General features: G+C 42.3%; 2 protein-coding genes across 3 annotated transcripts in view; one reads left to right on the forward strand and one right to left on the reverse strand.

The window, feature by feature from the left end:
• The window catches only part of NUGGC (nuclear GTPase, germinal center associated), a 46110-nt gene extending 38034 nt beyond the window's left edge, over nt 1-8076 (reverse strand). The window contains exons 1-2 of the mRNA XM_024767748.1: nt 7994-8076; nt 1883-1970 (exon numbers count right to left, since the gene is read on the reverse strand). Coding sequence (XP_024623516.1) covers nt 1883-1925 — 43 coding nt within the window. The 5' untranslated portion in view covers nt 1926-1970; nt 7994-8076. The remainder of the gene's footprint in view (nt 1-1882; nt 1971-7993) is intronic.
• A 4370-nt stretch (nt 8077-12446) lies between these two features.
• Nucleotides 12447-21653, forward strand: part of ELP3 (elongator acetyltransferase complex subunit 3) — a 99616-nt gene continuing 90409 nt past the window's right edge. The window contains exons 1-3 of one of the 2 annotated variants that reach the window (XM_024767753.1): nt 12447-12554; nt 18260-18359; nt 21085-21223. In XM_024767753.1, coding sequence (XP_024623521.1) covers nt 12536-12554; nt 18260-18359; nt 21085-21223 — 258 coding nt within the window. In that variant the 5' untranslated portion in view covers nt 12447-12535. The remainder of the gene's footprint in view (nt 12555-18259; nt 18360-21084; nt 21224-21653) is intronic. The other variant, XM_024767752.1, reaches the window with a different exon arrangement.

Here is a 21653-nt window from a genome sequence, read left to right on the forward strand (position 1 = left end):
TCTTTGTAGTTCTGCAGAGCTTTATTCACTTTAGTGGCTTCCATCAGTTATGAAGTGAAGAACTGGAAGGGTCCATAAACCTCAGGAAAGGGTGTAACCAAAACTGTGTGTTTGGGTGAGTTTTAGAAAACACTCCCCTGGCAGGATTCACCTGGTTAGAAAGGGGCAGTAGGTGGGGGTCTTTGGAGTCAAGATTGTTGGAAATGGTTCTAACCCAGTGCCCCTGGGGCTGGCGTGGGCCTTAGGAAACGGCCATGAGGTGACCTGGAAAAACAGGTGACCCCAAGAGTCATAGTCTCTAAGCTCATAAAAGGGCGTGAGGCCTCCAAACGGAACATGACACAGGGTTCATATTCCTTCAAGAACCACAGAGAGGGAGTTTCGCTCAGGGACCCAGGGTGGCAAAAGCCAGCAACTAACACAACATTGTTATCAGCTATACTCCAATATAAAATAAAAAGTTAAAAAAAAAAGTGGAGCCAGATAAGCTTTTCCAAAGTCCCCAGATTATTTGATTATAATATGCAGATATCAATAGCTAACTTTAATAATTTAGCTTAAGTAAGGGAATACACTGTAGGATAAACTTTTGAACCTAGATATTGATAGTAGGGGGGTGTCAGAATCACAGGATTTTACATTGGAAAACAATGTAAAATATGTATGAATTGAGATGTAGAGTTCCAGAGAGATCAGGTGACTTGTTATAACGGGCACAGAGCTAGCAAATGACACAGCAAGAACAAAAAGCCAAGGATGTAAACTACAAGTCCAATGTTTTTTGACACACAATTACAGTCTTAATACTTTAAATTATTATACATTATGGTTTAATATTGTGGAAGATGTTTGTAACTTATTCTTCTATTTTATCCATGATCTCAGAGTGTGGAAAAGAAAAACATTTAGAGTTATAAATATGTCATGACTGAAGCTATCAAGTGAAATTCTAGAAAATCTGCCAATAAGTTTTAACAAAATAAAGCAAATAATTTTTAACCATTAAAAAAAAAAAAACCAACATGCAACTTGGGCCCCTAGGCCAGCGGCCAGTGGCCAGCGGCCAGCTGAAAAACAATTTAGTACATGTTATAAACAGTGTCTTGGAATTCCAGTCTGTTTCCACCCTGCCTGTGGAAAGAAAGTAAAAGGATGGAGGGCCTTGATCTTGACTCTGTAACTCGGGAACTCTTTTGTGTAAACAACGTTTGCACGGTATCTTAGCCACGTGTACCAAAGAGTCTCAGTACAGCCCATGTATCCTGGCCTTTATTTCAATTTTGTAAAGACTGGCAATTAATCTGATCAAAGTTTGGAAGCTTATTTCTCAACTAAAGCAAACGCTGAGAAGTCAGATAAAACAGCAAGGTTTTAAACTTTTCCTTCAATTTCTAAAATGAAAAACCACATGGAAAGGAAAAAGTACTTCATCTGGGATTTAAACCACTTAAGGGTAATGGTTTTACATTAAACTGTAACCGGAATGAATTGGTGTGAACTGGCCACATTCATTCGTCCCTGTAGTTGCTCAAGCACTCCCTCGCCTTTTCCAGCATTTTACACTGATTTATTCGAAGGAAGAGCAGAGCGGTGAGTAGGAGCAATCCAAAGAAGTCTACCTTAGTCTCTGCTGCTGTTGCTTCTTGTTGCCACAAGGTGTCGCTTTTGACAACTGCTCTCAATACAGGCTCTATGTTGATCCAGACCGTTGCCAGCACCTGCCGCAGATCTTCCCAGCAGAACGCCCCACGCCTTCAGGGCTAACCTCAACCAAGGGGTCCCCAAAGTTGCAGTTCCTTCAGTTTTCATGCCCAGCCACGTCTCAGATGCTAGCACTACCCCCACTGACCCAGATCATCAGGTGATATTGTAGGGATGTTACCTGGATGTGGCTCCTGACCCACACAATCTGCAGTTTCTGCCATTTCCTGTGGTGTAATCACCTGCTTTTATCCACTTAGAGCGTCAGCCTGAAAAAAAATGCACGCAAAGTACAAGGGTGGAGGTGGGAGGGGTAGACTGCAGAAATTGTAAATACAAAGCAAAAAACCAAAAATAACATGTAATTTTGCTTACGCTTTGTCTCCCCAGGTAGATCCCAAGATTCTAAAGGGCGGTGGCCATTCTAATTTATTTTCAAATCCATCACAACAGCGAATTCACTACACATTGGTTTAAATATGACAAAAATCCATGTTTGACTATTGGTTTTCAACAGTAGTTGTATCCGTAGAACTTTAAACTGAAAAGACTGAGATATTTAAGGCAACTCACTCTGAAAAGAGAATAAACCTCTAGTGACCAGACCCTTGAAGGTGAAGTTATATAGCTTTGCTGCTTTGGGAGACATCGGCGCCCCCATCAGGTAACCCTTGAACTCCTTTGCCAGTGATGTCGAGTCCCAGGAGGTCTCAGCAAGTGTCTGGGAGTTGGATGGAATATTTGATACTCCTGGGGCCCCCTGGAGTTGCCCTGAGTGGGGGAGGAGAGGCGCAACAACTAGGGTCTCTGGATCTTCCTCACCAGCCCACCCAACACTTCAATCAGGAAGACACCCCTACTGGGGGCTACGAGAAGCTCCGCCTCATGGGGCATCTGCGGGTGGCAGGGTGGGTGGAGAGAAGGAGAAGTGCTCCAAAAGAAGGGCCAGATCCAACCTGTCTCTAGTCCCGGGCACACAGGGCTGGGCACAGAGGGAGAAGTGGGTCCGTAAAGGCTCAGAACAGTGGCCCCTGCTCCCCTGGAGTTTCTTTGTCCCCACACGTTGAGGAGAATCTGAGGGACACAAGTTGGGGGGCAACTGTGCTTCTTCTCCACTTCTGATGTTGCTATTTGGATCACTCAGCCGCGTAATTCAAAAGCAGAGAGTCACCAGCCCTTCTGAAATATGCAAAAGCCCACCTGACCTGTCAACCCCGACTAGACCCACAGGCCGTTAGTTGTGGAGACGGTGCCTCGTTTACATATTACCCCCAAATGAAAATCACCACTCGTCAGTCGAAAGAGCCTCTTATTCTTAGTTTGCATCATGGGTATCAAACCAAACAAATGGTTTCTGTACTTGGTGGGTTTTTGTTGAATGTGGGGTGAACCGTACTATGTACAAGGTCCTGAGCCTTCACTAGAGCTCCTCATATCTCCGTTCTTCATCTTGAGGCTCCCTCTCAGACCACCCCAAACTCCTTGCGGTCCTCCGAGGCAGGGAATCCAAGAAGAAACGTGCTTCTGTGTAGGGTACCCTTCCCCTCTTCTTCCTGGTGAATTCCTACTCTTTCTTCAAGATCTTGTTTGAGTATTTCCTCTGTGCAACTGTGTCCTGATTCCCATTCATTCCCTTCTTGTGTCACCACTGCTCCAAGGACATCTGTGCAATGATGCTTGCTATGCTTCCTTTATGTCTCTTCCTCTTTACTGAACCGTGAGCTATTTCAGGTCATAGTGCATTGATTTCAATGCTGCATTTCTATCATTAAGTGCAATGACTGACGTTAATGCTGAATGACTGAATGAAGGAAATCGTGGTGGGAAGCTTCTGATGAGATTCTATACCAAAGGATGTTCTAAAATCAAATTCATTTTGATAGGACTGCTCCATAGGAACTGAGAATGCTCAGCTTGAGGAAGGGAAGACACAGGCTGAGGCAGAAGACAGGGAGAGGACTTCGTAGTGATCTTCAAATACTTGACCTTAGAGCTGCATATAAAAGACGGACGATGCATGTTTCCAGTGGTCCCAAGCAGGGAGAACTAGATCCACTAGGTGTAAAGAATGAGAAGAAAGCACATTTTTGCTGAACATTCTCCGGTAGTCAGAGTTGTCCAAAATGGAATGTAACAAGTTTTCTGCCCCAGAGGTGTCTAAACCTTTACTGGTACAGCAACCTAATAATAGCATTGGACTAGATGGATTTTAAGGCTTCTTTAAATCCCAAGATGCTGTGTTCTTGCTTGAAATGGTCACCAGTAAAGCTGGTGGTGGGAGGACTCTACGAGGTCACTAAAATTCATGAGCGTTTCCCGATTGGAAATGCTGAGTTAGAAATGCTAAACCGCATCAAAACCTAGGCGAGTTAGGAGGAACAAATATGGTAACGTCATCAATAACTTTAGATGAGGAACTGGGAATTGCCCCTCAGAAAGAGATCTGTTGTTTTCTGAAGACAGCAGCTCCATGAGCCATAGTCACACAGAATATTAGGCATCATATCACAGTGGGCACTGGAAACAAAACAACATGTGTGGTCCTCCCAGGGGACAGATCCACTGTAGACCTTCAGGACAGCTTATTCTGCTAGTCAAATGCCAGGAACAGTTAGAGAAGCCGGATGAAGCCCCAGAGAACTAACAAGTTGCTAAGTGTTACCACCATTTGAACACTGAGATTAAGGCCCTTCAATCCAAGACGGAAGAGGGCTTGGAGTACAAGCAGACGTGTTCGCCAAATTCTAGAATATGGGCAGTTTGGGGCTCCCCAGGGTCACAGGACTTTACCGATTAAATCAACAGTGCACAGTGGCCAGCAAGGGTTATTGGCATGTAACTGTCTGGGGTTAGATTGGGTTTAGCTGCTTGCAATGCAGACACCAAACCATGAGCCTCCCACTATAAAGCATCTCTGGTACCAGTATAGGAGTAATGTGTGACCCCTAACTGAAATTTGGGGAAACTGGAAATTATTTGAGTTGTGGTTGTGGTGAATTCTGCTTCATTTATTCCTTCTGCCAATGTTCCAACACTGGCAGAAATGGCCCATTTGATTGATAAACGAAGACACCGGAAAATGGAAAGGGATCGTTTACTAAAAGGCTGAAGAGGCAGAATGAAATAGATGCCAAGCACTTACAGAGGAAAACCTATAGACAAACATATCAATTAATAGGAGATAGTGTGGTATAGCCCTTCAGTATATAGCCATTGAGTTAAACTAAATGATATGGTGGGAAGGGCATTAAGCTTGAAATCAGGTGTGGCAGTTTCCAGTTCTGGCTTTGCCAAAATCAAAGGAGCCATAGGACTTGAGACCCATCATTGTACCAGTCTGGGCCTTAGCTTTCCCATCTATAAATTGAACTAGTCCTTAAGGTGCGAATGTTCTCTGATTTAGCTGGGAGCCAAAAGCCTTAAGTTCTTATTTTGAAACGTCACTTGCCATGGAAACCAAGACTGTTACCAATAACTAGGGCTCCTGTGTCATCAAAAGCAGCACAGCTGAGATTATGGTCATTTCAGGTTCATTTTGCTTTGAAGAGCAAAAGACCCATAGTCCTTCCTCAAATTATGTTGGGCTCCACTTTCCACCAAAGAGAGGTAGCAACGATGGTATATTTTGTGAAAATTTGTTTCTGTAGAGGAGCAGTTGAAAACGTCCAAATGTATTGCTCACACGGGCAAGCTTTTTATGTGTGGTTTATTTCACTTGTATTTCAACTGTGTGGTTAACAGTTAAGTTTTTCTCTTAGTACTTATTTACATTCGTGTGCACTGAGCCTAAGAATAGCATCTTTTAAATGAGACTCTCTGCATATTTATCTAAATGGGGAAAGGTTGCACAGAACCAGTTTCCCGTCAAATAATTGTGACTATTGACACCTTTTCTTGCTTCTCTTGCTCTCCTTTCCTTCTGTTTGTGTTTGCTTACTGCCTTTTTTCTTAAGAGAACATAACAGAGGTGACACAAATGCAATGGTCACTCCTATACTAGAACAGCTTCATGTAGTGGAATTAAATAATGCTCTTGAGCCCCTTCTACAGATTTGGACACTGAGGCCCAGAGAGGGGAAGGGACTTGTCCAAGGTAACGTAGTGAGTCCAAGTTCCGTGTTCTCTTCATTCCACCAAGCAGCCTCTAAGTGGTACTATTTAAACAAAGTCTCTGGAGCTTAAGAGTAGGAGAATGAGGGAACAGTGCCCACAAATGAGGGGCTCCCTCTAATGCATGATGAAGGCATTCGGGGAGTGAAGGCTGTTGAGTAGCAGGGAGAGTGGGAACTTGATAACAATTGTGCTTAGGGGCTCCAGCTGAAGCTACTGTCTGCAAATTCTTCAATGCCCTCAGAAGAAAACAAGCCAGACTGCATGCGGGGTGTGTGCGTGCGTGGTGAGGTGGGGAACGGGTAGTACATTTCACTGCCTTCAGTCCGTGTCCGAGGCAAACTGCACGTGTTTATTAAGAATGACAAGCGTCCAGGTTTCTTCTCCTCCTTTAGTCAGAATCTCATCCCACCTTCCCTTGCTTCCCATTAACCCCTCCCGACATGATTCTTGTTTTCCTTCCATTTCTGTCCCCTATCCACCATCCCAAGGTAACACTGATAGGAAAAAATTTAAATGCTTCAATTAGCAAAGTTCCTTGAAGGGGCATTTTGATCATTAACATTGGTTTATGCCCTACTTTTAACAAATGTGGGAAGTGCTCAGTGCTTAGTAAACACTGAATAAATATTTGTTGAATGAATGAAGCGTGTCATTAATAATGGCAGGAATTATATTCATTCATTCAATAAATATCTGTTGAGTGTCGACTGTGTGCCAGGCACTGTTATAGGTGTTGGGGACACATCAGGGAAGAAAATGGGCAAGGTGTGCCCACGCCCAGAGCTTATATTCCAGACTGGGAGTGGTGTAGTGGGAAGTACTCAGGTTTTGGAGTTAGAATGCCTAGATTTGGAGATCCTGCTCTGGTATTTCAATGTAACACTGAACAAATCACTTAATCTCTCTGAGTCTCAGTTTATCCAAGTATAAAATGAGAATTAAAAATACTTATGTCTGGAGTTCATCGTGGGGACTAAATGTGACATTGCATGCATAGTTGGTCTACAGACACTTATGCATCTGTACAAATGTTATTGTCTTTCAGAATATTTGGTGAAGACAGTTAAACACGAAATCAGTACTAATATTTACCAAGGCAAAGTCTATTTATTTTGGGGGAACAGATGCCACCTTAATGATAAACTGACACCCCCATTCTTGTCCCCATTGACCAGTCGCCTTGAAGGTTCTATGCACTTGGTAGAGTCTTGTACCCTTCTCACAGGGAGGTAGCTGAAGAATGAAGTAAGGGCAAGGAGGAGATCCTTAATAAAATGATGGAATGTTGATGACGTTTAGGATTTATCTCCTTTCTGTTTTTAAATCTTAAATACCTCTGGTGTTGGCAAAAATTCCTAGCCACCTTATTGGACATTGCACTGCTCTTCCAGACTAGGTACATTCCAAAGGAACAATTTAAACACGTTAGCTTAGAGGCAAAAGTGAAACAAGGGCCTTCAAACCCCCAAAGGAAAAGAGTTCTGTTTTGAGCATTAATGCATCAGCCAACGTGTGCAACCTTAGAAGCACAGCCATGGGAGGCAGATACAGTAGAGAAGGCATTGGGATGACATGCCTCCATCCTTCTCCCCCAGGCGAATAGGTCAGTAAAATAAGCAGATATTTTCCTTACGTACTTTATCAGATTCGAAGGAAATGAACTTGAATCCTCTCATATTGTTTCCTCAAACTTGCCAAAGTTAATGAGACTTTTAGCTCTGTAATCTTCCTCCCTAAACCCATAACGCCAGTCTAATCCTGAGAAAAAAAGGACAACTCTCAATGCAGGTGAGCCCTACAAAATGTCTGACCAGGACTCCTCAAAACTGTCAAGGTCATCAAAAACAATCTCACAGCCAAGAGGAGCCGAAGGAGACATGACAACTAAATGTGATATGGTGTCTTGGATGGGATCCTAAAACAGAAAAAGGACATTAGGGACATTAGGTAACAGCTAAGAAAATCTGAGTAAAGATAGCCTTTAGTTAATAATAATATTATAAATGTTGGTTCATTCATTATAATAAATGCATCATACGAATGTAAGATAAGAGGGGAAACTGGGTGTGGGTTCTGTGGGAACTCTCTGTACTATCGTCTCAATTCTTCTGTAAATCTAAAGCTATTTTTTTAAGCAACCATAAGTTACAGCATAAATTGCATAAGAGAAACAACTTACCAGACGTCACTTTTTCTGCTTCAGCTCCAGGATTCCAAAAAGAAGACAGTGGCAGCTTCTTTGCCTTGGTCTCGGTATGTGGAACCAGCCGGGATATAGAGCCCTTTGTAGCCACAGTCACAAAGCCACATTTACCAATAAGCAGAAGTGAAACTAATTTGTCATCTGAAGGCTATTTATGATGACTTCCCCCCTCAGAAATTGATTCATGCTATTTGCCTCTTTCATTTAAACTTAAATTGTATGTGAACTGGGGCTCTTATATTCTTTCTTCTCTGCCCTATCCCTACAGGTTAGTCATTTTTCCCTTCCAAATAGATTGCAGGATCCATCCTGCAGCATTCTTTCTTTGAGGATGAGAACTATTCAGATGGATCTGACTTACATGAGCAAGAGAGGAAAAATGCCCCCGTCCCAAGAGAGACAAAGTACTCATTTCCCTCCCCCCGCCCCCTGCCAAATACAAGACAACTGGGAGAGATGGATAATATGAGATGATGAAGATAACCTGATTCTTGATACACAATCTTGAAATTTACCGAAACCCATACAACATTGGATTGTTTGATTGTAGAAATGTCATATAGTTTTAAATAACTCTTTCTGGAACTTAAATTTTACATCCGTATTTTAAAAACAAAACAGAAAAACAAGTATTTTTAAAACGCTGTCCAGGAGAAGAAAGCAGAACCTACTCCACATTGCTATATCTGACAACCCAAAAAATCACATCAAGTACAGGGGAAAAATACGTTTTTTAACCTTCAGCTTCAGGTAGTGTTTGACCCTCAAAGACAGAGTCAGTCATTACTAGGATAACCCTCGGTAACTGTAGGTATGTTTTTAGTCCAAAGTGGGGATTCAGAAAGCAAAAAGGTCAAAAAGAATGTGGTCTTAAAAATTGCTTTGAACTTTTAGCAAGATGGCTGCCTTATCCATAAGAAAACCATAGAAATACCAATATAAAGTTCAAAACAAAGAAAATCAGCGTGAATAACATCGTTAGTGTTGGATCTACTTATCTCTGGGCAAAATCATACCTTATATTCATGACATATGTGCTGAGCTCTCCCTCTACTGGCTGTTTCTCTGCTTCAACAGGTAACTGTATTCTTAATCAGAGATGCTACTGAAGTACCTAATAACTGACATTAATTTTGGTCCTTTTTATATATATATAAATTTATTTATTTATTTATGGCTGCGTTGGGTCTTCGTTGCTGTGCGCAGGTTTTCGTCGCGGTGGCTTCTGTTGTTGCAGAGCACGGGCTCTAGGTGCGCGGGCTTCAGTAGCTGTGGTCCGAAGGCTCTAGGGCACAGGCTCAGTAGTTGTGGCACACGGGCTTAGTTGCTCCACGGCATGTGGGATCTTCCCGGACCAGGGATCGAACCCGTGTCTCCTGCATTGGCAGGCAGACTCCCAACCACTGCGCCACTAGGAAAGCCCAATTTTGGTCCTTTTTAAAGCTGCCTGGGTCCTTGACACCTGCTGTTGGACATCTGAACGCTAGGTCCTGAATGCTCAGTTAGAAGTTTGGGCAAACTACCAGGCTGAATTTTTATTGAACTCACTGGAACCACTGACACAATTGAAAGAGAACTTCCACAGAGCCCCACCATCACACCCAACCACCTCTCAGGATCTGCATCACCTGCTCCGCCTTCCAGCCTGTAAATGGATGAACTACCTACGCATGTGCCCATCAAAAGCTAATCCCTTCTCATGTGCACCAGATCCCACCCCCTCTCTCCAATCGCAGGACGAGGTACTTTCCCTTCTTCGTTCATCAGATTTTCACTCTCCACTGGATTATTCCCATCGGCACACAGACATGCTGTTATTTATTCCATTTTAACAAACATTCCCTCTGACCCCGGTTTCCCTGCCAGCTACTGTCGCATTTCTCTGTATTTTATGGCGAACCCCCTCAAGAGTTGTGTCTAAACTTACTGTCTCAAATCTCTCTCCTTTCAATCATCAACCCACTCCAGTCAAGCCTTCACTTCTACCATTCTGTGAAACTGTTCTTGTCAAAGTCCCCGGTGACCCTAGTTAATTTTCAACTCTCCTCTTTTCTTGACCCATCAGCCGCATTTTACCCAGTGGATCACTCCCTCCTCCTTAACACACTTTTTCCACTCGGCTTCCAGGAACCACACTTGCCTAGTTTTCTTCCCAACCTCCCTGGAGGCACCTCCTCAGCCTTCTTTTCTAGTTACTTCTCTTTCCTGCTGATAATAGAATGCCCCAGAGCTTAATCTTTGGTCACTTTCTTTTCCACGTTCACCCAGTTTCATGGCTTTAAATATCACCTATATGCCCACAACTCTCACTTGATTATCTCCAGCCCCAATCTTTTTCGTGTCTTACTGCTCACTAGGCATCCCAAACCCAATGCATCAAAATTAAGCCCCCCACACTTCCCCCCCAAACCCCACTCCACCTACAATCTTCCCCATTTCAGCTCAGGGCAACTACACGGTGCCAGTCCCTCAGTCCAAAAGCTTCCGTGTCACCCATGATGTTGATGCCTGTCTTTCTCCCACATACCACATCTGGCTGTCGGGAAGTCTTGTTGAAATCTTCCAAGCATATTCAGAATCGGAACACGTCTCACTGCCTCCACTGCTTACTACCCTGATTCAAGTCATAATCATCCCTGGCCTCGTTCAGCGGTTCCCAAACTTTGCTGCATTTTGAAATCACCCAAGGATCTTAAAAAATACTAATGCCTGGCTGCCACCCCCTTGAGATTTTGATTTAATTGGTTTGGGATGTGACCTGGGCACCAGGAGTTTTCACTTCTCTCCAGGTGATTCTCATGTTCATCAAAGTTTGGGAATCCCCGGCATAGGTATGCTAACAGCCACCTAACTGATCTCCCTACTTCTACCCTTCCTCCCTACAGTCCATTCTCAACACAGCAAATAGAGGTACTTTTAAATTATAAATCAGATTATATCTCTGCTAAAAACTCTCCAATGGCTCCTCATGTGCCGAGTAAAAGGCAAAGGCTTTACACTGGCCTACAAGGTCTTACATGAGCTGCAGTGTCCCCCATTGCACCCCATCACTTCTCTGACCTCTATTACACTTCCCCTGGTTCACTGCTCAACTGACAGCGGCCTCCTTACTTTCCTTGAATACACCAGGCATCCTCTCTCCCTAGGACCGTTGCTCTAAGTGTTCCCTCTGTCTGAAATACTCTTCCCCCAGATATCTATATATCAAATATTAGCTCAAATACTACATTTCCAATTATTAGTTAAAATCTACAAATGTACTACCCATCTCTTTCTCTTGTGTGAGGTAAAAGAGTGATGAGGTAGAGGATGGTGTCATCATTTTAAGGAAGATTGGGGAAAGAACAGAACTGAAGTAAAAGCAGAGTTCCTTTTGGGACATGTTAAGTGTCCGATACATATCAGACATGCAGATCTAACAAGATGTCAAATAGGGAAGAAGTCGGAGTTGGACTATAAAAATGGGAGCAGACAGATGGTGTTTTAAAGCTCTGGTACTCTGGGAATCAAGGCTGAGAAGTGACCCCTCTGGTACACCAATATTTTGAGATGATATACAGCAGGATTGAGAAAAAGCAGAAGAAAAACTCAGTGTGGAGGGTCCTATAATAAAAGACTTCCTAAGTAGCTAACTTATGTCACTTGGTACTAGGATGACAATAAGAACACATAAATGCTACTGAATTTGTCCTGCTGGGCAGTCAAAAGACCAGGACAGTTTCAGTGTCATGGTGAGGTCAAAGACTTAGAGGTACCTCAGTTCTAGTGGAAAGTAAGGAATTGAAAACAGCACAGATTCCTGTCTTTTTTAACGAGCGGCGTTCTTAATTTCTGGTCCATGAACAAAGGAGATCATGGATGGGTTTCAGGAAAACATGATTCCAAATCCTGCCTGCAAACACTACAAAACTTTGTGCGTGTGTGCGTTTTTCTGGAGAGACCTCCAGAGCTTTCATGATGGTTATTGATAACGCGCCATTCATCTGAGACCAGGGGGATCCACTGGCGTCAGAGCCTGAACCTCAGATCGTTACTTGATTCCTGCATGGTCTCTTCCAGGCTCTGAATCCAGTTTCCCGCGATCCCCACTCACGTTCCCGCCCAGCCACCCTGGACGCAACGCACCCTGGGCTCCTCCACCTTTATTTAGAGACCACCCACATCCACCCTCTTATCTAGGTTTCCTGGCACAGCCTCTGTCCATAAGCTCTGTCCTGTCGCTGTGCTGCCCAGATCGCGGTTTCTAATGCCCAAGCTGCCCTTAGGGGACCCTACAACCCTTAGACTCCAGCCTGCTTCGCCCGGGCCGCAGCTTTGCCCCGCCTCCTGGAGCTCTGCGAGCAGCTGCAGGGAAGCTGGGCGGACCCTTGCGCGCGCTGTCTTCTGGGAACAGCTTTACGATATATCGATCGTCATTTTACGACAGGACAGGGTTGCTTTGTGGCTGTCAATTTTCCCAGAGGTCCGAGTGGGTAGCGCTACATTGTCTGGGGTGGCGGCTGCTACGACAGCGGAGAGATGAGGCAGAAGCGGAAAGGTGCGATAAGGGAGGGGGAGCGGGGCGGTGGTAGGAAAGGGGCGAACCCCGGGTCTCTCAGATGTTGAAGCCAGTTTTTCCCGCGGGAATCCGCTACCTCATCCAATTTCCCCAGCCACTTGTCCGTCTGTGGCCTCCAGCCCCCTGCTTTCTCCTTTCACCTGTTGTGTTTTTTGAACTAATTTATCCTTACTCTTCCTTTTTGGCAGTCACTTGGTGTCTTTTGCATAAAGGACAAAAGCTCTAGTCCAAGGTATACCCTCCAAGAAGTTAACGTGGTCGGTGGATTTAACACGTTCTCGGACCCTTAATTTGCTAAGATTCGTTTTACGACACATTTCACGTGCTTTTTTATCTGAGATTGTTTTAAAGCTCAAAGTTAGAAAAAGAAAGAAAGAAAACCACTGAATTATTCTTGGATTCTGTGGGGGCAGTTAGGCAGCCATTCCCCGTTTGTATTACCTCCTGAGTTAGCGTGGAGCAATTCCACCTTTAGTTTTTCAGCCGAATGGAGTCGAATTTCAAGTATTTTCTCACAGGTGCTAGTGTTATCTCTGTAAGCTCAATTGAGCAGTCGGTCTAATAATAGTGATGGGTATGATAACTATGGCTGCCATCTGTTGAGCCTTTGCTAATAATTCTTAGGCTGATATCGCTGCCTTTTCACAAATGAAGCCGAGATTAAAAGAGTTCAGTAACTTTCCTAGCCCAGAACTGGTTTGTCAGGCTGTCTCTATGAACCCCAAAAACATAAAATTAAAAAAAAAAATCTGTTCCTTAATCACTGTGCCTCTTGGCATCAACTGCTTCAAGTGTCCAAGTTACCTTCAGTTGTTTTGTGGCATCAAATTCTACATGCCCCTAATTGATTAGTCATCTCCCTCTAACTTGCTCCTCCATCTCCAGCTTTAAACTTTTGACTTCATTTATCACCAAGTCCTGTTAGTTCTTATAGAAATTGCTTCTTGAAATAGTTTATTCCTCATCATTCTAGCCACTATCCCCCTAACCCACCTTCATTAAGAACTGATATTTGAATAATACTTTGGCTTTCATATATACATTACTTTTGTTGATTCTCACTGAATCTTGTGAAAGATATGTATGGATTATCCTAATTCTGCAGACAAGGAAATGGGAGCTCAGAAGCCATTCATCTTCCCATTATCACACAGCCAGTAGGGTTTGGAAGGTAGAGACTGAGTCTGTCATCTAAGTTTTTTACTGTAAATCTGTTTTGTTTTGTTTTTTAACAATGTTGCCTTTCAAGAGCCTTTTACTTAGTATCCAGAGGATGTGTATTCTTTTCATCTTCTGAATCATTTTTTGTATCCTCTTTTTCTTTAGTATATTTTGTATACAGTTGACCCTTGAACAATGGAGGGGGGTGGTCGGGGGCACTGACCCCTGCACAGTTGAAATTCTGAGTGTTGCTATCTCTGTCTGAAAAACAAAGGAATTGATAAATGACTCACCAAAGGGCAGGAAGCTGAAACAGTTTGGATAGAATCAGGACTCAGATCCTCAAACACAGACTTTTCCCCACACTTAGTTAATTTAAGGATCTGTAAAATAAAAATACAGGTATTGTATTTATTTGAAAAAATCTGCATATAAGTAGACTTGTGCCGTTCAAGCCAGTGTTCAAGGATAAATCTGTACTTATTTTCTTTCAACACTACTTTCATCTTTTTACTCCCAAACTTGAGAACATATAATTCTCCACTGTGTATTGCATCCTATCTAAATGCCTTTGCCTTGTAGCCAGTGTACCCTGTAATCTGTTCTTACTGAACCCTGTCAAAAAGCCTCTATTGTAGTTAGGCAGTACTCCTGCACATAAAGATGATAGGCAATTCCTATACCTAACATTGTTCCTTCTGGATTGCCCTCTGTTTTGCTTGTCCAGATCCTGCCCTTTAAAGATCCCTGTGTGATTTCCTCCACGAAGCCTTTTCTTACTAATTTACTTCTCTGGTTAATTCTTGGTATACTCAAGGGCTATACACGTGTTTAAAAAATCTTTATCTTCACGCATACCTCGTTTTATTGCACTTAGCTTTAGTGCACTTCACAGATACTGTGTTTTTTACAAATTGAAGATTTGTAGCAACCTGTTTGAGCAAGTCTATCAGCTCCATTTTTCCAACAGCATTTTTGCTCACTTCATGTCTCTCATTTTGGTAATTCCCGCAATATTTCAAACGTTTTCATTATTGTTATGTTTATTATGGTGATCAGTGATCTTTGATGTTACTCTTGTAATTGTTTCGGGGCCCCACAAATTGCCACATAAGACGATGAACTTTAATTGATAAATGTTGTGTGTGTTCTGACTGCTCTACCTGTTGACCATTTCCCCATCTCTCTCCCTCCCCTCAGGCTTCCCTATTAAGACACAGTAATATTGAAGTGAGGCCAATTAGTAACCCTACAGTGGCCTCTAAGGGTTCAAGTAAAAGGAACAGTCGTACATCTCTCACTTTAAATCAATAGCTAGAAATGATTAAGCTTAGTGAGGAAGGCATGTCGAAAACTGAGGTAGGCTGAATGTTAGGCCTCTTACACCAGTTAGCCAAGTTGTGAACACAAAGTTCTTGAAGGAAATTGAAGATTATACTGTATTGGACACATGAATGATAAGAAAGCAAAACAGCCTTATTGCTGATATGGAGAAGGTTTTAGTAACCTGCATAGAAGATCACCCAGCCACATTTCCTTAAGCCAAAGCCTAATCCAGAACAAGGCCCTAACTTTAATTCTTTGAAGGCTGAGAGAGTTGAGGAAGCTGCAGAAGAAAAGGTTGAAGCTAGCAGGGGTCAGTTCGTGATGCTTAAGGAAAGAAGCCATCTGCATAGCATAAAAATGCAAGGCAAAGCCCCAGGTGCTGATGGAGAAGCTGCAGCAAGTTATCCAGAAGGTCTAGCTAAGATAATTAGTGAAGGTGACTGCACTAAACAACAGATTTTCAATGTAGACAAAACAACCTTATACTGGAAGAAGATGCCATCTAGGACTTTCATAACTAGAGAGAAGTCAGTGCCTGGCTTCAAAGCCTCAGAGGACAGGCTGACTCTCTTGTTAGGGGCTGATGCAGCTGGTGACTTTTAAGGTGAAGAAAATGTTCATTTAACCATTCTGAATTATGCTGAATCTACTCTGCCTGTGCTCTCTAAATGGAACGAAGCCTGGATGGCAGCCCATCTGTTTCCAACATGGTTTACTGATTATTTTAACCCCACTGTTGAAAGCAGACTGCTTTCAAAATATTACTGCTCATTGTTAATGTACCTAGTCACCCAAGAGCTCTGATGGAGACGTACAAGATTAACGTTGTTTTCATGCCTGCTGACACAACATCCATTGTGCAGCCTGATCAAGGAGTCATTTCGACTCTCAAGTCTTATTATTTAAGAAATAACATTTTGTAAGGCTATAGCTGCCGTAGATAGCGATTCCTCTGATGGACCTGGGCAAAAGTCAGTTGAAAACCTACTTGGAAAGGATTCACCATTCTAGATGCCATTAAGAACATTCATGATTCATGGGAAGAGGTCAAAATATCAACATTAATAGGAATTTGAAAGAAGTTGATTCCAGCCCTCATGGATGACTTTGAGGGGTTTAAGACTTGAGTGGAGGAAGTAGCTGCAGATGTGGTGGAAACAGAACTAGAATTGAAAGTGGAGCCTGAAGATGGGACTGAATTGCCACAATCTCACGATGAAACGAATGGATGAGGAGTTGCTTCTTACAGATGAGCAAAGAAAGTGGTTTTTTGAGATGGAATCTACTCCCGGTGAAGATGCTGCGAAGATTGTTGAAACTACAATAAAGAATGTAGACTATTAGGTTAAACCTAGTTAAACCAGCAGCAGTAGGGTTTGAGAGGATCGACTCCAGTTTTGAAAGTTCTGTGGGTACCCTGCTGTCGCCTGCTACAGAGAAATCGTTCATGAAAGGAAGAGTCAACGGATGAGGCACACTTCACTGTGGTCGTATTTTAAGAAATCGCCATGGCCACCCAGCCTTCAGCAGCCACCACCCTGATCAGTTTGGTAGCTAACATCGAGGCAGGACTCTCCACCAGCAAGAAGATTATGATTTGCTGAAGGCTCAGATGATGATTAGCATTGTTTAGCAATAAGGTATTTTTAAATTAAGGTTTTTTTTTTAAGGCATAATGCTCTTGCATACTTAACAGACTGCAGTACAGTGTAAACATAGCTTTTATATGCACTGGGAAACCAAAAACATTCGTGTGACTTGCTTTATTGCAGTATTTATTGTGATGGTCTGGAACCGAACCTGCAGTATCTCTGAGGTCTGCCTGTATTTTTATCACCCGAATCACCTTTTCTCCAAATTCTTATGCAGAACTTCAGCATATAAACAGATGAAAGCCCAGCAGCTTTGGTTGAAATGGAGAAAGCCTCCCTCTCCCTCCCTTCCTCCTTTACTTAATCACCACCAGCCCGACCTGTTACATGGCCCCTCAGGCACCTTTGTAGAACTCTGAAGGGCTGAGTTACATGGTTTAGAAAGCACTTAAGCCTTTGACTACAGATGGACTTCTTTTTCTCTCAGATTGTTTTGTATGTGTTAGCTTTACCTCATTAAATTAGATGTGGCTTGGTACAGTGGTTAAAAGCATGTAAGTTGCGGAGAAAAGACCTGGATTTGAGTCTTAACTATGCCCTTTACAATTATGTCTTAACTAGCCTTAACTTTTCACATCTGTGAAATGTGGTAACAATACCTACCTTCCAGTGTTGTGAGGTTTCAAATGAGATAAATGAAAGGGCTCCATGAGCGCCAGGACTTTCTCTTCTGTGTTTCTCTCTGATGACATCATTATCTTTGCACACCAGCTTTCTCTGCAGGCAGGAGGCAGGCTTGCTAGTAGCTCCCAAGCTGAAATCTCACAACTTTTTATCACTGGAGAGGGACTGGTGTCTTTTGCTTTGAGAAAAAGAGCTCAGATTTGCCCGACCTGGATAGGTGCCCATCCTTGAACCAGTCAACTTTAACTGGGGGGATGGGGTCATGTAAGAACATGTCAGCTTCTGCTGTTGCCTTTTAGAGGAGAAGGGCGGCCTCAGTTGCCAGGAGAATATTGCGATGGCGGACAGACTATTTTACAGATGTGTTAAGATCCCTAGGCATGCACAGACCCATGTCTTTGTATTTCAAAATAGTACTACATTGCTTTGTATTTCAAAATAGTATTAACATTATTTCTGCGGATACCTGGGTTTGAGTTTCAACTTCACCCCTTGGTAGCATTTTTATGGGACAGCCAAATATTCTTGTTCCGTCTACCTCACTGTGTTCTGAGAATCAGATGAAATAATGCATCTAAATGTAATTATCAATCTGGAGATAAAGGGAAGCTACTTTAACTATGGTCCTTTCCTGTGTGATTAGGTTCTTTTTCCTCATGTTTGTCTCTACTCTTTCCTGCATCTACCATTCTTGAGGTGTATATGCTTCTAAAGTGAACTCTTCCCATATATAGGTGAAGCCAGGTTGGTTTTAAAATTAAAGATATAAAATATATGATCAAATTGTGAACAGTAGTGTCTTGTGTACTTGAGCTATCATTTTGACATGATTGGAATGATTTTGGAAGACAAACTCCTAATAAATACAAAAACCTTTACTGAATAATATGATTTTTTTAGTGTCAAATATTATCTTTTCAGGAGATCTCAGCCCTGCTGAGCTGATGATGCTGACCATAGGAGATGTTATTAAACAACTAATTGAAGCCCACGAACAGGGGAAAGACATCGATCTAAATAAGTAAGTGGATCTATAAAAACGAAGGTAATCTTGTTCTTGGGTAGTAGATCTCTTATGAAATTATCAGACACTACTGGTTCTATCTCATGTTTCACGTTTTAGTTGAGAATTTAGCTTTCTTCCCTGCCCTATAGATTATTTATGGCAAAATTGCCTTATAGCCTTATAATACTAATAGTCTCTAACATTCCTTGGGCGCTTACGGTATTCCGGTCGCTGTTAGTAGTACGTTATATGTGTTAGCTCAGCTGATCCTCTCAAACACTATCTGAGGTAGGTATTTACCTCATTTGACAGATGGGTCCTCTTAGAGAAAGGTTAAATAATTTGTTCGGGAGTAAATAACTGGTGATTGGCAGAGCTGGGATTTAGAATCAGGTCATCCATCTCCAGAGCCCAGGTGCTGTCCTTCTGTGCCATCTCTTTTCACATCCTTCCTCTCTTCCCGGTCGTCTCAGAGAGGTGTTAGCTCTCTTCCAGGGAAGCCCTCTCTTTGGGGCCTTTGATCAAATCCAGCCTTTCCCTACTTCAGAACCTCCTGGACACGTTCATCCACTTCCTCTCCACAACCATGTTCAGCTTTGACTTGGCTACATCCTCAAATAAGAGTGGTTTTTCCTCTCTGCATCTGCTTATTTACTATATATTTGTAATACAGATCTGCTGTGGTGAAAGGGTTCTCCCCCCATCCCCAGGTCATCAATGGTCTAGTCATTACTCACATGACCTTATTTTGGACCCTGTCTTCTGTTACTTGAGATACTACGATGTTATACCCCTTCCTTGGAACATTGTGCTTGATAAACATTTGCTAAGGAATAAATTAATAACTATTCTTTTATACCATGAAGACATTATATTTTATTGGTTTTTCTACCGTGTGTTTAGCAGTGGGGTTTTTTTCCTCATCTTTGTTGGCTATACCCCTAATTATACAAATCTTTTGTTTCTCATGAACATTTCTACTTCTTGTATATTTTTGTCATTCTCTTTAATTTAGCACATCTAAAGCTAAAGCTAGCACCTTCTTTAAAACCAGCCCCTACTCAAGATGTCCTCTTTGCCTAATTGTTTTAACCTTCACCCAGGTTTGAAACTCTAGTGTCATCTTTGAATCTTTTCCCTTAGGTCCACTTAGAGTCAAAATTTTGCCTACTGTTTCTTCATTATAACTTTTTAATGTTCACCACCAACTTCCTCTTCCATTCCTTTTTAAACTTAAGTCTAGACTCCTGCAGTAGTTTATGCTTTCAGTTCTTTTTACTGTCTTGCTGGATTAATTTTCCTTCGTCATGTCCCTGTGCGGGAACTTTCAGCACATTCCCAGTGCTTGTGGAATTAAACGCAGATTCCTCGGCCCATTATGTAAGGCCTCTCGGTGTGGCTTCAACTTACTTTTCCAACTTTTTAAACTTCTGTATCTTCATATTGGAAACCTTCTGCTTTCTGTTAAGTTGGTCTACTCATATTTCTTAAAATCTGTACTATCCTGTTTTTGCATCTTCACATAAGCCAGCCTGTCTGCTCTCGGTGTCATCTCTGTGTCTTTATTGCCTGTCTGAAGCCTGTCTTTTTAATGTGCCCGTTTTCTTTGAATATCTCCCCAGCACACACTGAGTTCCTCTCTTGAGCTCTGGAATCATTCATTGTTGTGTGTGTGTTTTATTATTGATACATATGTTTTTATTACTTGTAGATTTATTTTTGTGCATGCCTGTCTGCAAACATGCGAACATAGAGCACGAAACAGCTATGCCTTACAACCTCCTGACGTACCAAGTACTTAGGTAGTCTCTTGTACCTATCAGGTACTCAGTAACCATTTGTTGAAATGATTTGAACACCCCATAATATTTCTAGATGGATTAAAGTGAGAAGATAAAGTGACTATTAGGATTTGGTTAGCAGCCACGAAGAAAAGAAAAATTGCTAAATTATAGAGGAAAGCGAGGAATTATTAGTTGGAATAAAGGTTACTTCTGGGGGTTAGGGATAGGGTTATGGTCAGGAAGGGGCAAACGGGTCTTCTGAAGTGCTGATCATATTCTCGGAATGTGGTTACAAGAGTGATTGTTTTATAATTGTTAGAGTATATTTATATGTTTTATTGTTCTGTTCTTTATGTAATATTTTGAATTAGAAAAAGTTTTAAAACTTTTAAAGCTTTAAAAATATATCTACTTTATTTCCTATTTGGTTCTGCATAGCTTTGCTTTAAATTGTTTTGTTTTGTTTTGTTGGCCTGAGGCAGTGCTTTGCAACCAGGCATGACCATCCCCACCCCCAAGTCATTTGGCAATGTCTGGAGACATTTTTGGTTGTTACAACGGGAAGAAGAGGTGCCAGTGGGTAGAGGCCAAGGATGCTGCTAAACCTCCTACAATGTACTGAACAATCCCCCACAACAGAATTAATCTGATCCCAAATGTAGTAGTGTGGAAGCTGAGAAAAGGGTAGAATCCTTCGAAGCTGGAGCACTACTTTGAACGAGACCTACATTGTATCACTGTCCTGGGCCCCCGCCCTGTAGTCATCTGGTTTTCTTTCTGGTACTCTGGAGAAAAGGAAGTCATGAATTTTGTTCTAGTTCCCTGATAATTACAAATGTTAAAACCACTGTTGTCATCTGGTGAAAGGAGTTGATGATGTTATTTATAGGTTATCCTTTTGTTAGCTTGTCCTTGAAATACTGTGATCTTGATAATGCTAGATGCTTTACTTTCAGGGTGAAAACCAGGACAGCTGCCAAATATGGCCTTTCAGCACAGCCCCGCCTGGTGGATATCATTGCTGCAGTCCCACCTCAGTATCGAAAGGTCTTGGTCCCCAAGTTAAAGGCAAAACCCATCAGAACTGCCAGTGGGGTGAGTGATTCAGTTCATCAAAGATTGATTGTGTATCTGTTCCACCACAGATCCCTGCCTCCATGTAACACCCAGGTAATGAGGTGGAAGTGGGGGATTTGGACTAATAAAATCCATATGCTATGGTGTGTGCTGGAGTGGAGACACGTGCAGAATGCTAGGAGGGCACAGAGGGGAAAAGGTCACTGTTCTTAGAGGAGTAGATAATGTTTTGGGTTTTGGTGTCTTAAGTATAGCTAGGTGCTTGGTGACTCTCATAAGATGACCAATATTGTTGGCCATCTTAAGCTTGTGGCTTATAAGATTGATACTTATAAAAGGTATTTTGAAAAGTTAAATTGATAGTGCAAAGTCGTTTTGTTAATATATATGGTAATTGTGAGACAGTTGACACCATAGGGAGTGATATGGGAGTCCAGAGGACAGAGAT

This window comes from Neophocaena asiaeorientalis, unplaced genomic scaffold, assembly GCF_003031525.2.
Source record: "Neophocaena asiaeorientalis asiaeorientalis breed wild unplaced genomic scaffold, Neophocaena_asiaeorientalis_V1.1 scaffold523, whole genome shotgun sequence".
Classification (NCBI taxonomy): Eukaryota; Metazoa; Chordata; class Mammalia; order Artiodactyla; family Phocoenidae; genus Neophocaena; species Neophocaena asiaeorientalis.